Below are 14,094 nucleotides of genomic sequence, written 5' to 3'. Positions count from 1 at the left end.
TGGCATGAACTGACAATGTCTATAAACAGAACAGTATCACTCTTGGCATTTTGAGGCGTCATGATATGCATATGAGAGTATTTCGAATAGTTATCTGGTTCCTGCAAACATTGGCACAATATGATTATATCAAACATACAAAAATTGCCAATACAGTATCTTTAATATGGAATGTAAGTAGCCAACCCAGTCTATTTTCTGTTTCGGTGAATTATGTAACTAAGAAGCTTGACAGGTCTAGGACAGGCAGTTACTATCAGGGAAGCTTGGACTGAATACGCATGTATATATGTACGTTAGAGTCTTGTTTTATTAGCAGACGTTTATGTGATAATCTCTCGAAAAATAGAAACATCTTGGACGTTTCAAGCCGGTCCAGTTTGCCTCCAAGAGAATTTTAAAAGATCAAACCAGTCAGTACCTCGGTTCCCAACACTTATCCCAGTAAAGGGTATGTTATTCTCTGAAAGAATGATGATAATCAATTTTCACTGGCTTTAGTCTCTGCTAGATAATACCGACATAAATATTTTTTCAATGCAGATACTGAAAAGATTAAATAGGTATTTCAGCTGCTCGCCATTCGATTATCAATGTGCATCGCACACGTGATTGTTTGTATGAATGTAGACACATTCAATCTGAAAAGAGATATGAATGGATTACTCATTCGATCTTTGTAGAGATATGAGTTTGACAGTAAATTCTAATACTGTAACAATATTTGGTTGTTTTTATATCCTGCGTTTATATTAGCTGGAGGGTCGTTTTTCTTTGAAGTCAAGAAGTAAGAGGTGCTCATAACAGCATCACCCCAGAAGCTCAACATCAAGTAATGGCTATAGCAAGATTCAGTATCAAGGCCACAAAGCTACCTGCGTTTGCATAACTTGTTTGTATCCAACAGATGGCAAAGGGCAGGCCAGTGGGGAACAGAAAGTTAGCCTCCTAAGGCTTCTGGTATGCTAATCAATAGCATAAAGAGTACCTACCTATTGTCTAAGTGGCATAAGTTGACCTAGCAATTTCGTCTCTTAGACCCAAATACCAACAACCGACGTATTGCCACCAAGCGCAGCAAAAGTTGCCGTAAACTGGCACAAAACTTCCATCGCTTTGCTATCAGCCCTTTCTCTTGCCCTGGGTCTTGTGAGTCGGTCCCAACTGGCAGTAAATTCAACAACTAATTAAATAAACTACTGAAGCCGATATCCGTGAAACTATCCGCAGGATTAGTTACAACTCTAGGATCGAATTGTACATGACACTTAGTCAACGGTACATCAAGGAGTATAGGGACGAAAATTAGAGGCGTAGGAGAAATGACTACCAGGTCATGATCATCAAGACATGAGAAGCGATACCAAGGGGCTGCAGCGGTCATTGTAAATTAGGCTCTTAAGTAATACACACCCCAGACGAAATTGTTAGTCTATTCTTGGGCCATATATACATTAAATGTGATATAATACCGCATTCTTATGCCTTGACGTTGAGAGGCCGCAGTCTCTTGGAGCCCTAGTACAGACCCAAGGCCTGACCTCTGGTGCATCATTGACGTAGGAACATTATATAGGGATATAGTCATTGATCATTGCAGGTCTATCATGCTTCGTTTATAATTTTACTTTTGCCAAACTCCTCTGAATGAAGATACCTCCCATCAGTTGTCTCCAACTTTAATCGCTCTTCTCAGTGTATACAAAAGCGTCCAACTCCTGGTACGTCTTCTCCAAATCATCGTTGACGAGAATCTTGTCAAACTCGGCTGATCGCGCCCAGGCAAGCTCGTCCTGCGCACGGGTAAGACGCTGCTGGATGCTCTCCTCGGTCTCGGTGCCACGGCCTCGGAGTCTCTTCTCGAGCTCCTCGGTGTCAGGGGGGGAGACGAAGACGTAGCGGGCGTCGATGGTGGAGGCCTTGACTTGCTTGACGCCCTCCATTTCGATGTCGAGGACGACGACCTTGCCCTTGGCTGTTTGCTCCTCGATGGTTGCCTTACTCGTTCCGTAAAGGTTGCTACCAAATTGGGCGCTGCGAGACGAGTTGTCAGTGTATGCGCTAGTCTGCCTGCGATTGATGAACCTACTGCTCGACGAAGCCGTCCTTGGCGATCAAGTCCCGGAAAGCATCCTTGGTGACGAAGTGGTAGTGGACACCGTCGCTCTCGCCCTCACGAGGGTTACGGGTAGTATGCGACACGGAGAGAGTGAACTGATCGGGGTGTCGGGTGAAGAGCATGTTGATCAGCGTACCCTTTCCGACACCGCTAGGTCCCGAGATAACGATGGGTCGACGGTCTGAAGGAGAAGCCATTGTGAAGGAGCGTCTAGAGAGGCGAGGGGTTAGAATAGAGCACAGGGTGAACTGAAGCTGCGTAGACTTACTTTGAGACTTGAAAGGTCGGTATGTGCTTAAAAGGAAGGGTTGAGTTGCGCTTCGCAATACCCAAAAACCACCTCATCGTGGGAAAATGCTTAACGATGGCGGGGTTCTAATCTAATGCAGGGAGCTGGCGCGCACTGTGGGGGAACTCGTCCAATCACGTGCTGTCCTGTGGTGGCTATATGCCTGCGGTGTAAGACTCATGGCATTGCAGTCATGTAAACGCATCGAGTTGGTAACCCGTGTCAATATAATGCCATGATAGTCTTGTTGTTCATGTAGGTCGAAGTGCAGATTGCCTTGGCTCGTAAAACCGCACAGATTAGATATCGTTGACTATGCCAAAGACATAAGATAGTTCAAGAAATCAGGTATCCATTAGTATATGTATCGATTCTATATATCATTCCGACTTTATGCCATAAGCTGTCGTAACACGTCACCCGTTGCCTCAAGCCCGGGGTATCATCCATATCCTGCTTCATCCTCATTAACCTGAACAGGCCCAACTCATATACGCCGTGGTGTCAACTCCTACTCCTCAATCAACTCGATGCTTGTTACGCGAAGGCCCTCTTTCAAGCTCGGGTGTTCTCACCTCACGGGTTCGTTCTTCTCGAGGCTCAACAGCGTCGACTGTAGTGTCCCAGTGGATGTAGAACAATCGTCCTCGCCAGTTGACCGTGTTGCCAAAGACAACTGCATAGGCCCAGACGGGAAAGGCAAGACCCTCGCGTCCAATCCAAGCAGCCAAGAATTCCAGAAATGGGCGTCTCTTAATTCCACCTGTGTTTTTGAAGCCCTTGGCAAAATAAGGGGTGTGTTCGTCGACCTCCATGGTGACGCCAGAATGCAGACGTAGGTAACCAATATAGTCTATGAGCATCCACAGCGTGGTTATCGTAAACCAGGCAATTGCCGTGGCGTTCCAGGTTTTAGGAATGCCCAAGTTTTGACTCAAGACTGGAATGGTTGTCATCGCGAGGGACATGTAGGTAGCGAACAAAAAGCATTCAGTGAACGGCTCAAGAATTGTTGCCGAAAGGACTGTATACTTCCTGGCCCTGAGCCAACGAGATCGACGCGCTGTATAGGCTTGAACAGACATGCCTGAGACTGGTTGAACAGCAATGTCGCCCCAGACAAGTCCGTGGCTTTTGTACCCGGGGAAATCTGTCGTCCACAGCGCCTCGCCAATCAAGTGATCTTCGCAAATATTGTGCGAGAAATAATCGACACCAGTTGGGAGGTTCTTGCTTTGATCTAGTTTCGGGTTCAAAATAGCATCCGTTGCTTGATCAAGCTGCGACTTGCGGAACATGTTGCTTTTACCAACAGCGCACGGCGCTGCACGGAGGGTATTGATGGCGCTATAGAATTTGGCATGCGAAGTTGTCATGAACATTTCGTCAATGCGTCCACCGCCATGAGACATGACCTTGGGAAATTCCTCGGCACCCAAATCTTCAGTAGGGTGGTCTTCCTCGGGTGAAGCATCCAAGAGAGACCGACCTTCTGCAGCGAGTGACGTGGAAAAGTCCATCAAGTCCACAACAATAGGGAGCTGGTGGACAAATTTGTAGGGTTTTGCAGCGCCGCCGACTCTGTACCCCATAAGCTTGTCGACCATGCGTCCCAAAACTCCCTTCGCCATCCAGATGTTGCAGTCAATAATCCATACAATGTCACCTTTGGCCTCTCGGTACGCTCGGCTTAGGTTACGGATCTTGGGATTGGGTCCCATGTTGACAGTTTCGCTTAGTACATGGTCTTCTTTCTCAAGCATAATACGCGCATCGATCGTGGGGAAATCTTCAATGACCTTCTGAAGAACAGGGTACGCGGGATCGGTATCATCTTCGAGACAGAGTCGGATCGAGACCTTGTCCTGTGGGTAGTCCTGTCGAAAGGATGCAGCGATACAGTCATAGAGTCTGGGTTCTAAGCCCTTGACGGGTCGAATAATGGTGACGTGAGGTGCATTTTGGCCAAGCTGAGAGGACAGCGGAGGAGCAGGGCGATTCCTAAAGTTGTAAAGGCTTGCGTCGCGTGTCAGGAGAAGTTCTAATGTGTAGTGAATGGAAAACTTACAGTGCACGCACGCCAATGACGACAAGGGTAACAACAACGCAGCCAAGGACAAACAGAGCTCCAGCGATGCACTCTATGAAAGAATACATTGTAAGTTTAGCCGTGAAGGAGTAAATTGAGTAACGGGAGCGCCCGTCAACCTCGAATGGAAAGGAAGGTTTCCTTTGAAAGGGTACTCCTACTCCGCAAGGTTGGAGGTAGGGCCATAGGAGTAATTAAACAGAGGTAGATCTACCAGGGCCTGTGGACTCTGGAGGGAGGTTGGACATGGGGCCCCGCCAGACATTGCATTGCTTATGAAGGTAACACATTGAACAACGTTGACTGTACAGAGTGAATGTTTGTTATTATTCCCTGGGACGAAGACGGTGAATAAAGGCTAGAAAATGATGGTTCTCTGCTCGTGAATGTCCTGATTTACCGTCACCTCATAAGATTTACTAGATTTCCATGAGGTTTTCTGTAAGGCCACCTGTCTGAAGCTGGCCCCCAGCAGTTGATCTCATCACAGTGACATGCATCAGCTATAACGATTAATGAGTGAGTAATTCGGCAATGATGCCTGAAAGACACCCCTTTGTTCATCAAGACAGTTTTACGCCTCTCGGGTCACTGTCTCCCTGCTGAAACCCGTCTAGAGTTTGTTAATAAAAGACAAAAAGAGAGGAAAAAAGGCCCCTGATGCTGTAGGGTAAACAAGCGACGACAGCGTTTGATTATCGCGCATCTAACCAAGCTAACAGCTAGCCAAGCTCCAGTACTTGTATGTACCTGTTACTAGGTAGCAGAAAAGTCGACCTCTTAAGTCTTAGGTTACAAAAATAAATAGCCTAAAAACTCTAGTTTTAGTAGCATAAAATGACCTACTAATTTCGTCTCTTATGTTTTCAGCGGCCAATTTTTTTGATACCCTGAGGACCTGGTAGTCTGATCAATATTGCTCCAACGTTGTTAGCTTGCAAGCAACTAGCCACGCATGACGGCTTGATTCGGTCACAGCTCCAAGTTCTTGCGTCTGTTCATGAGTAGCCTATTCCTGGAAAGATAGTGTGATTGAAGAAACCAATAGGGAACATGTCTTTTAGACATCTCTGTGCGGCTTAAAAAGGTTCATGTCCCGATAACTTGTCACCCACAACTTGAGAGGAGAGATTGGTCAGTCAAATCTCCTTGGTGGAGTCTGGAGAGTTCAAGCAAAATGTGGCCTTGCGCACGAGGCATCAAAGTGGGGAGCTCCAATTCCAGAAAACCTCGATTTTCTTCCCCCATCAACCTTTCTCCGTCATCATCCTCAAAAAAAAAACACAACAAAATCTCTCACAGCTCGTGGAAGCTTTCGCACCTCAGGTCGAGCTTCACACTTGAGCAATCAACATTGTTCACCCTTTAAGGTTGAGCATTGTGTTGCTGTGAATGGCCACGAGGATTAATTCCCAGCCAGCATCGTGCCTGGGCTACGCCCTAGAGAGGTAGGTTTCTTGACTTTCAAGCCTTTTTTCTTTCCTTGATTCGAATGCATGAAGCGCTTGCCTTTGTGCTTCGAAGTCCCAAAGCTTCTCATTGGAGCTTGGTTCTGTTGCGGTGATGACACCATATCAAAATGCTTAGAGAATCCATTCATTTGGTCTCCCATGAAGCCTTGATATTATAGACTACAACGGTATCTGAGCAACGCAACACACTTGGCTTTTGTTTATCTCTTTGCTACTCGAGATCTCAACTAACATCTGTCGCAAGACCAAGATGACCCCGGCGAGAAATGGCTGAGATTCAATCATCAAATACAAAGCCCGTTGGTACCGCGCCTACCACGGATTCTGCCGGCCAACGGCAATCCCAGCAGCGAGGACCATCATTGCATCAGATCTACGCCCTTCCGGCCCCGATCCGTACATTCCCTCTGCCGGCCTTTTACCCGAGCAACCCCATATCTCTCTTTCATGTTGCGTATGCGTGGTTAGGCCAGCTGTGGTCTCCGCCCAAGGCTGAGCCCTCGGCTGTGCACATCGGAACATGGTCCGCCGCTACATCATCCGTTCACATTACGGATGATGTCTCTACCCGAGCCTTGTGGGAGCAAGGCTTCTATGGCAAGGGTAGTCTAAGTCGTAGTGAGCCAAATTGGCTCAAGCGTGAGCAGGTCCGGCAAGGACTTGCTGATGCACATGTCAGTGAAATCATGACTGTGCAAAGACGTCAAGAGCGTATGCGCGCCAAGTGGGAGCGAGCACGTCTCGAGCAGGAGGTAATTAGAGAGACCAGACTGAAGGAGGCCGAAGAAGCGAAAGCAAGAGAAGCCAAGGTGCTAAAGGCCGAGGAAATGAAATTGCGATCTCAAGAGTCGAAAGACATCGCAACGCCCGAGTCTGACAAGCCAATCTCACTACCCGCCGCTCTTCCAACCTACGAGTCACCTGTCAGCCCTGCTGCCCTTCTGTCTCTACCAAACTCCTTGGCAGACCTGGTACAGCCCAAGTCCATTCAGCCTGTCACACCTGTTGTTTCTGTGCCCACATATGCCTCTCCAGTGTGCCCTCAGACCATTCTATCTCTGCCAAACTCGGCGACAGATATTGCCAACAAGCCTGTTGGCGAAAAGGCTGCCGAAGAGTTTAATATCTTTGGGATTTCTGGGTCCCATATGGCTGGACTTGGTTTGTCTGTGGATACTGCGCGTTCCAACTCAGCCAACGGAGTTGTCGCCAATGGCGCCGCTTCTGTGATAAGTTCATCGTCTGATGACGAAGGCACCAGGAGGCCGAAGAGCCGTCGCAAGAGTGTTCGGTTCTCTCCTACTGTGGAGTCTACCACGTTTTACTTCGCAGACCCTCCAAGCCCCAAGCGTGCGGAGTCTAATGGCAAGCTGAATGGGCTGAGCGATGGCCGCCCTATCTCGCCTGTGGCTTTGAATGGACGCAAAGAAGATGCCAAAACGGAGATTGTGAGCAAGCCTGTTCTAAAGAACATGGAGCACCTTCAGCTTATGCCCGAGGAAGCTTTCTTCCTGAACTTTGGCCTGGGAGCCTTACAAGTCACCGACCCTGCTTCTGGTTCTCAGTTGTCATCGTTGGATTTGTTGAGACTCTTCCGACAACATTCTTACTTTCCCCCTCGTGTTGAGGCAGAAGACCCTGCCCTTCAGCCTGACGATAACTTTCTGGTTCACTACGCCGTGTACCACCACTTCAGATCCCTTGGTTTTGTTCCTCGTGGCGGTATCAAGTTTGGTGTTGACTGGCTTTTGTACACCCGAGGACCTGTCTTTGATCATGCTGAGTTTGGATTGATTGTCATTCCATCTTACTCCGATGCTCTTTGGAAGGAGAGTGGAAAGCAGAACCCACAAAAGACTTGGCAATGGCTCCATGGGACTGTGCGCGTCCTTTCACATGTCACCAAGAGTCTGGTGCTGGTTTATGTGGACGTGCCCCCTCCATCGAAACTCGAGCAGGCTCTTGAGAAAGGTGTTGCCGAGGCCTTGAAGCTATACAAGGTCAGAGAGGTGATGGTCAAGCGATGGTCGACCAACCGCAACAGAGGATGATGAGTTCACGCTTAATGAGAAAACGTCGAATGGATGGCAATGTGCTTGTATTATATCGGTGGATAATATGATCTTTCGTGTACAATAGGCGACGAGGCGTTTATGGTTTATCGCACAGCACAGCACAGCACAGCACAACATTCTACATCATGACATGAAGAAAATAAATACCTGATCTTTGATCAAAACTCCATACACACTTGCAGTTCACTTTATGCATGTATCATGTGAAAATATGATGGGAAGTCGACTGTGAGTCGTCCTGTAGAAAGTACTGTACGTATATCGTATGATCAAGCCAACCCATGTTTGCCTTGATAGAACAAAGCTATAAGCAGCTCCAAGGAACTAAACGCGGGGCTGAGCCGATAACCCCACCTGAAGCTAGAGGCACCTTCTTCCCTTCTGGCCGAGGTACGCAGGGGCAGCTAAACATTTACCTACAAATGCCACCTTTGAACTGAGCCTGAACCTTTTATCTCCTCCAATCCTTTCCTTTCTGTTCCTCTTCTCTACATTGAACTCCGGCGCGGCGCATAGGAGCAACAGAAGCTGGCCGAGAGCACTCATCATGTTCTCCCGTCGACTGGCAACGCAAAGTTGCAGAGCAATTCCTCGTGGATTCTCATTAACGCGAATACATGCTCAAAACGCTACCACCTACAGAAGGATCATCAGTAAACCGCCACCCCAATTTAAAGTCCGAGACTCCTTCAAAACTTACAATGACTCTCTCACCATTTCCAGCAGTGGCCGTTCTATCTTCATGGTGGATAGTGAGAAGGGCTGGACGAAATTAGACGCCATGCTCCTCCGCGATAGCTGCACTTGCGCAGCGTGCGTCGACACAGCCTCGGGCCAAAAAACCTTTGCTACAACAGACATACCGTCAAATATTGCCATTGACAAGATCCGCAAGACGGAAGAAGGTGTCGGCATCACGTTCAAGAACGACATGTATCCCGACCACGAGATGGTGTTTCCCTGGTTGTCAGTCAGTCAAGCAATGGGTCACCAAAAAGTCCCAAAGATGCCTTTTCCAAGGCAAGAACTTGTGTTTCCCAAAACAGGCCGGACGTTCTGGGACAAGGCCATCATCCAGGAACGTGTTCGCAAGATCGACTATCACGAATTCATGAAAGGATCTGACGCGTTCTGGCACACCATTCTGGACCTCTCAAATCTTGGCCTCGTGTTCCTCAAAAATGTGCCGCAGGACGAGAATTCCATCGTCGACATCACCACGCGCATCGCCAACATCAAAGAGACCTTTTATGGCCGCACGTTTGACGTTCGCGCAAAGCCAGATGCCGAGAACGTGGCCTACACGAGTGGCTACTTGGGTCTTCACCAAGATCTGCTGTACCTTGAGAGCCCGCCCGCTATCCAACTGCTTCATTGTATGGAGAACTCGTGTGAAGGCGGAGAATCGCTTTTTAGCGATGGTCTGTTCGCTGGCAAACTGCTTTTCCTACAATCTTCCCCAACAATCAGGAACCTCTGGAAAGTAATGGTTCCGTATCACTACGAGAAGCATGGCTACTTCTACCATCAAAGACGACCGATCCTTGAGCTCGGCCCAAATGAAAACCTCGCCGGTGTAAACTGGAGTCCGCCTTTCCAGGACCAATTCTCGAGCGCTGCCGTCGATGCACGAGAGTGGCTCGAGCCAGCGAAGCTGTTCGATCGCATGATCAATAACCCTGACGTTATGTACGAGATGAAGATGGAGCCTGGAGAGTGTGTGCTTTTCGACAATACGCGGATTATGCATGGGCGCAATAAATTCGATGTCGGTGGTGGATCGAGATGGTTGAGGGGAGCGTACATTTCGAGAGAGGACTTTGTGAGCCGTGCACTGCATGTGCCCGAGGAATTGGCGACGGAATATCGAGCTGGCAAGAAATGGAGCCGTGATATTGAAGATCAAGAAGTGAGGGGGTCAGAGTGGTTTGGAAAGACCTCGGAACAGGTCGATGAAGTGATTGAAGGATTGAAGAAAGACAAGAGCATCGATACGATGAAGTCAAGAGACTTTGAGCTTTTGAGGATGTAAAATAAGTCAGGGAGGATATAGAGCACGCGCAGTATAACGAGACTGTGCATCAAGAATTGCTTGAATTAAAAGTTTAGATGTTAACGACTACCTTGCTGATCCCCATTCCGAGACGCCTAACTGATCTAAAAGCAGGCCATAAATTATGTTTTATCGACCATCGTTACTACTATGCATAAGATGTTTACCACTTCTTGGCCTCAACACCCTCAGGAGGAACCGTCTCGACCTTTCGGTCCTTGACATCGTCCCAATCTGTGCTAAGGCTTGTACCGTTGCTCTCAGTGAAACTCTTCATCATGGCTCGCTGCTGCTCAGGAGTAGCACCCTTGAAAAGCTTCTTGAAGAAGACGTTAACGTCCTTCTCTGAGTCGGAGTCAATATCGTCGCCAATATTGTCCCAGTTCTTCTTTTCGGCCTTCGAAGACGTAGGATGTTTTGAGGATGCCTCGGAGGTGGCGGGGGTCTTTCCTTTGTCGTTGGCAATGGTTGATTCATCTCCCTGGACGGCAGAAGTCGAGGCCTCTGTTGAGGCGTCGGCGGCGTCCATGGCCTGCTTGCGAGCTTCCTTCAGGAGCTTGAGCTTTCTGGGATCGAGGTTAATACGTGTTGTTAGAAGAGAGACACTGTACATACTTGGCTTCCTCATTGTGTGCACTGGAGGAGGTTGTGTTATTGTCCTCGTCTTGCTTGAGCTGTTTCCACATTCCAGGACCTTTCTTTTTGAGTGTAAGCTCAACCTTGTTGGGAGTGACCCTGTAGGTAGAAGTATCGGCATTGATAGGGCTCCATGTGTGGAAGCTCAGGCATCTCTCGGAACCATTGGGCCAAACGATAGGATCAAGAGAAACAAAGTCGTCCTTGAAAACAACCTGTAGTTTGTCTTTGTTGACTTTCTTGGAGAAAATGGACACTGACATGGTGTCATTGTTCTGGAACTCTTGCATTCGCGGAGGGGAATCATCGACCACAGCGGGCTTAGTGGTAGTTTGAGTAGTAGGGGCTTTGCTGTCGGTTATTCCCAAATCCGCCAAACCTGCCAACTCCTTCAACTCAGGCTTGGCACTTGTGGTGAGCTTACGGGCAGGGTCGTCCTCAGGGAGCTTCTCCATAGCAAATAGGATTTGCATGCGCAGAGTGCTGGCGATACGCCAATCTTTCCAATTAGATGGCTCCGATTGTTGGAGTGAGGGGCCCTTTTTGTTGTTTATTTCATCTGTCGCCGATTCCTCTTGTGCATCTTTCAAGGCCACCTTGTAGAAACCATTCTCGTCACACTTGGTCTTGGCTGGGTCTTCCTTCTCGGTTGCAGGGAAATTCTTAACCAGACGCATGGCGTAAACACAGCATGCATCTGCGTTGGCATATTGTCTAAGACGGAAGTAGGCGACAGCACGTCGATAGTGGGCTTCGATGAGCTGTGGTCGCTTGTTACGGTCATAGGCCGAGTGCCAAGCGAGATTGGCGTCGTCGAGTGCCTCTTGGAACTTCCCACGATTGATGAGGGCTTTCGATCGAGCTATGAGCCACTGGGGATTCTTGGAGGTTTGGAGAGCGACTGTAAGCTTATCGATGGCTTCATCCCAGTTGCGGGCTTCGGCGGCGGCGAGACCCTGCTGGGCCAATGTAGTGTATGACATCGTGGGTGCTGGACGTGCGAAGGGTGGATGTGATTTGAAGAAAGGAAATGACGGTGCCTTTAAATAGGAAAAGAAAACTTCGTAGGCATTTGTGTTTGATGCTGCATGCAACAGCAGCCCGTGAGAGTAAAGTCAAACAAAGGTTGAGTTTATGGAGATGGTGGGTTCTGGAAGCGTTGGTGGGGCAGACGGACGGGTATGAGCATGATGCGCCTAGTGCGCTCCTTCCTCATTGTGCAGATGGTGTCGGCAAGCACTCTAACAGGTATTGACCTATATCCATGAAAGAAGTACAGAGAAAGCCAAGTTTGTAACAAGAACTAGATATGACTCTTAATAATAAAATAACATTGCTTTATTTTCGTCTCTTATGATTTCAAAGTCTTTATGTCCTGACGTCTTGCCACTCTACTTAGAGTCTTCGTGGCTAGACAAAACCGGAATTGGCTGCACTACACCAACCCTTTTCAATTTCTCTATTGATTCGTTTCTAGTCCATCATCAACACAATGACCTGTATTCTTAAACAGGGCGAATATGACTGCCACTACACACCTACACCACGCGACTAATATATCAGGTCTAATTCTTTTGACACGAGCCAGTGACTATCTATTACTTCTGTCTCAGACCCTCTGAACCTACCTATACTTTCCACCTACGGCGTATCAGCGAGAAAAAAGAGGTAGCTCGACTTCTCAAAGCCTCCATTGCGTAACCTGGGAATCTTGCTCTATGTCGACGGAGAGGTTTACCACTAACCCAATTGCGCGTCAGTTTATCTAGTCGACTAGGCTCGTCGAAAATCCCCATTAGGGGCGAACGGTTGAAGTGAGCATTATACCAGGAGGGCGGTACACCTCCCAATGGTTCCATAGGCACTTTCAAGAGAGAGAATTCGTTGTGCCTGAAAGGAATCAGACGATCTACCTCGTTCCAGGTAATAGTTTGTTGACTTTCGAACTCCTTCTGTGCTTCTTGGATGGTACTCTCCTCGAGTGCATCTAGCTCCGCTCGACGTCTAGCTATATCCTTGAGGCTATTGTCGAGTTCAGCATCAATGTCGTCTTTCAGACCAGAAAGTGCCCCAAGTTGAGTCTCGAGAGAGTCTCGAATCGTCTGGAGTATACCCAGAGCATCCGAACCCGGGATTTGAAGAACACTGCAGAATTGAACAGCGTGGCCTGCCAATAGTGTGAGCTCGCGGCTAGCGACCACATCACGATGAACAGCGGCATTGCGCAGTCGTGCCATTGAGGCCATAAGAAGCCTCAGAGGAACCTTTACGTCTTTCGAGCCAGCAAGTTTCTCTAACTCCTTGAACCTCTTTCCTCCAAGGTGGCGCATCCATATATCCAACTCACCTGCTTCTGGACAGTCCCATTCCAGAATTGCCAGGATGTCAGGCATGTTCTCTCTAGCAAAGTCAAAGCATGCGTGCTCCAAGATAGTTTGCATACGCTTCAGGACGAGGTGTTGTGTTATGAAAGGTGGCTTGGCCTGGGTTGACACGGTTGACGCAGCTGCTGTGTCTTTCTTCTTCTGGGAACTGGCAGATGATTGAGGAGCTACGCGGTTTGTGTGAGCATAACGCTTGAAAAACAGGTCCCATCGAATCTTTTAACTCACGGGAAAGGATGCGAACGTCATCACTAATATCGGGACGGGAGGTGGGGACCTTTGCTTCCGTCGTCTTCACAGGCGATGATGTTGTGTTTGGAGGGGTTTCTTCTTTTGCCGAAGATTCATCGGCGACTTGCGATACTTGAACATCCGACTCTTGCTCAACCTTTACAGGCTCTATCACCTCGATAGGGCCTTCAGATACAATCGGTGGAGGATCGATGTTAGTTGAAGTGTCGTCCTTCTGTTCCAAGTCCAAAGGGGGCTGGACCACCTCGCTCGGCTCAGAAGCATCGAGCTCTGGAGTTGGAGGCAGCGATGGCAATGACTCTGTTGTGGAGAATCGCTCTTTGGCGTATTTCTCGTTCTTAAAAACTTTGGCTTGAAGCAGTGCGAGAACAACCCTTATAACCGTCCCCCTGCCGTATTTTTCAAGCACAGCAGCAGCGACGGGGTGAGCTCGCGGGTTGTCGATGTGTCCCTTCACATATGAGGGCTTTCGATAACATTTGTATGACCCATTGAAAACGTGCTTGTAAGCGACGTAGATTTCATACTCTTGGTCCTTGGTTAGATCCATCTGGGGCTTTGATGTATCTGGTGTAGCCATCTGAGGCTTTGGTGGTGTTTTTGATCTAGTCATGATATGCTAGAAATAAACAACCTAGGCTCTCGTTGAAGTTGGCAAAAATGCTAGGATTGCAAGAGTTGAGCGAGATTTTTGCCAACTCAGGATTGGCTGGGGTGGGGGAGGA

The 14,094-nt window shown here is 48.3% G+C and overlaps 7 protein-coding genes across 7 annotated transcripts; 3 read left to right on the top strand and 4 right to left on the bottom strand.

Annotated features, from left to right (window-relative positions):
- Positions 1 to 166: 166 nt before the first annotated feature.
- On the top strand, positions 167 to 691 carry FGSG_12844 (uncharacterized protein; the record flags this gene model as incomplete). The annotated part of the gene is given in 4 exon segments (XM_011326266.1): positions 167 to 173; positions 236 to 291; positions 301 to 451; positions 564 to 691. Coding segments are annotated over 4 exon segments (342 nt in total).
- Positions 692 to 1,574: 883 nt separating this feature from the next.
- On the bottom strand, positions 1,575 to 2,464 carry FGSG_05956 (guanylate kinase; the record flags this gene model as incomplete). Its single annotated transcript, XM_011326265.1, has 3 exons — positions 1,575 to 2,034; positions 2,090 to 2,329; positions 2,388 to 2,464. The coding sequence occupies 3 exons, from the start codon at positions 2,462 to 2,464 to the stop codon at positions 1,680 to 1,682; spliced, it is 672 nt and encodes a 223-aa protein (XP_011324567.1). The 3' UTR covers positions 1,575 to 1,679.
- A 462-nt stretch (positions 2,465 to 2,926) lies between these two features.
- On the bottom strand, positions 2,927 to 4,565 carry FGSG_05955 (uncharacterized protein; the record flags this gene model as incomplete). Its single annotated transcript, XM_011326264.1, has 2 exons — positions 2,927 to 4,424; positions 4,477 to 4,565. The coding sequence occupies 2 exons, from the start codon at positions 4,563 to 4,565 to the stop codon at positions 2,927 to 2,929; spliced, it is 1,587 nt and encodes a 528-aa protein (XP_011324566.1).
- A 1,220-nt stretch (positions 4,566 to 5,785) lies between these two features.
- FGSG_05954 (uncharacterized protein) lies at positions 5,786 to 8,220 on the top strand. The gene is made up of 2 exons (XM_011326263.1): positions 5,786 to 5,945; positions 6,214 to 8,220. Exon 2 carries the CDS (start codon positions 6,236 to 6,238, stop codon positions 8,018 to 8,020), a length of 1,785 nt encoding a protein of 594 aa, XP_011324565.1. The 5' UTR covers positions 5,786 to 5,945; positions 6,214 to 6,235; the 3' UTR covers positions 8,021 to 8,220.
- A 371-nt stretch (positions 8,221 to 8,591) lies between these two features.
- On the top strand, positions 8,592 to 10,119 carry FGSG_05953 (uncharacterized protein; the record flags this gene model as incomplete). The annotated part of the gene is made up of 1 exon (XM_011326262.1): positions 8,592 to 10,119. One exon carries the CDS (start codon positions 8,592 to 8,594, stop codon positions 10,074 to 10,076), a length of 1,485 nt encoding a protein of 494 aa, XP_011324564.1. The 3' UTR covers positions 10,077 to 10,119.
- A 141-nt stretch (positions 10,120 to 10,260) lies between these two features.
- FGSG_05952 (uncharacterized protein) lies at positions 10,261 to 11,716 on the bottom strand (the record flags this gene model as incomplete). Its single annotated transcript, XM_011326261.1, has 2 exons — positions 10,261 to 10,663; positions 10,713 to 11,716. 2 exons carry the CDS (start codon positions 11,714 to 11,716, stop codon positions 10,261 to 10,263), a joined length of 1,407 nt encoding a protein of 468 aa, XP_011324563.1.
- A 658-nt stretch (positions 11,717 to 12,374) lies between these two features.
- On the bottom strand, positions 12,375 to 13,982 carry FGSG_05951 (uncharacterized protein; the record flags this gene model as incomplete). The annotated part of the gene is made up of 3 exons (XM_011326260.1): positions 12,375 to 12,449; positions 12,479 to 13,284; positions 13,346 to 13,982. The coding sequence occupies 3 exons, from the start codon at positions 13,980 to 13,982 to the stop codon at positions 12,375 to 12,377; spliced, it is 1,518 nt and encodes a 505-aa protein (XP_011324562.1).
- Positions 13,983 to 14,094: the final 112 nt, after the last annotated feature.

The sequence above is a fragment of the Fusarium graminearum genome, chromosome 3, assembly GCF_000240135.3.
Source record: "Fusarium graminearum PH-1 chromosome 3, whole genome shotgun sequence".
Taxonomy (NCBI): Eukaryota; Fungi; Ascomycota; class Sordariomycetes; order Hypocreales; family Nectriaceae; genus Fusarium; species Fusarium graminearum.
This window is presented reverse-complemented; position numbering and strand designations above follow the sequence as displayed.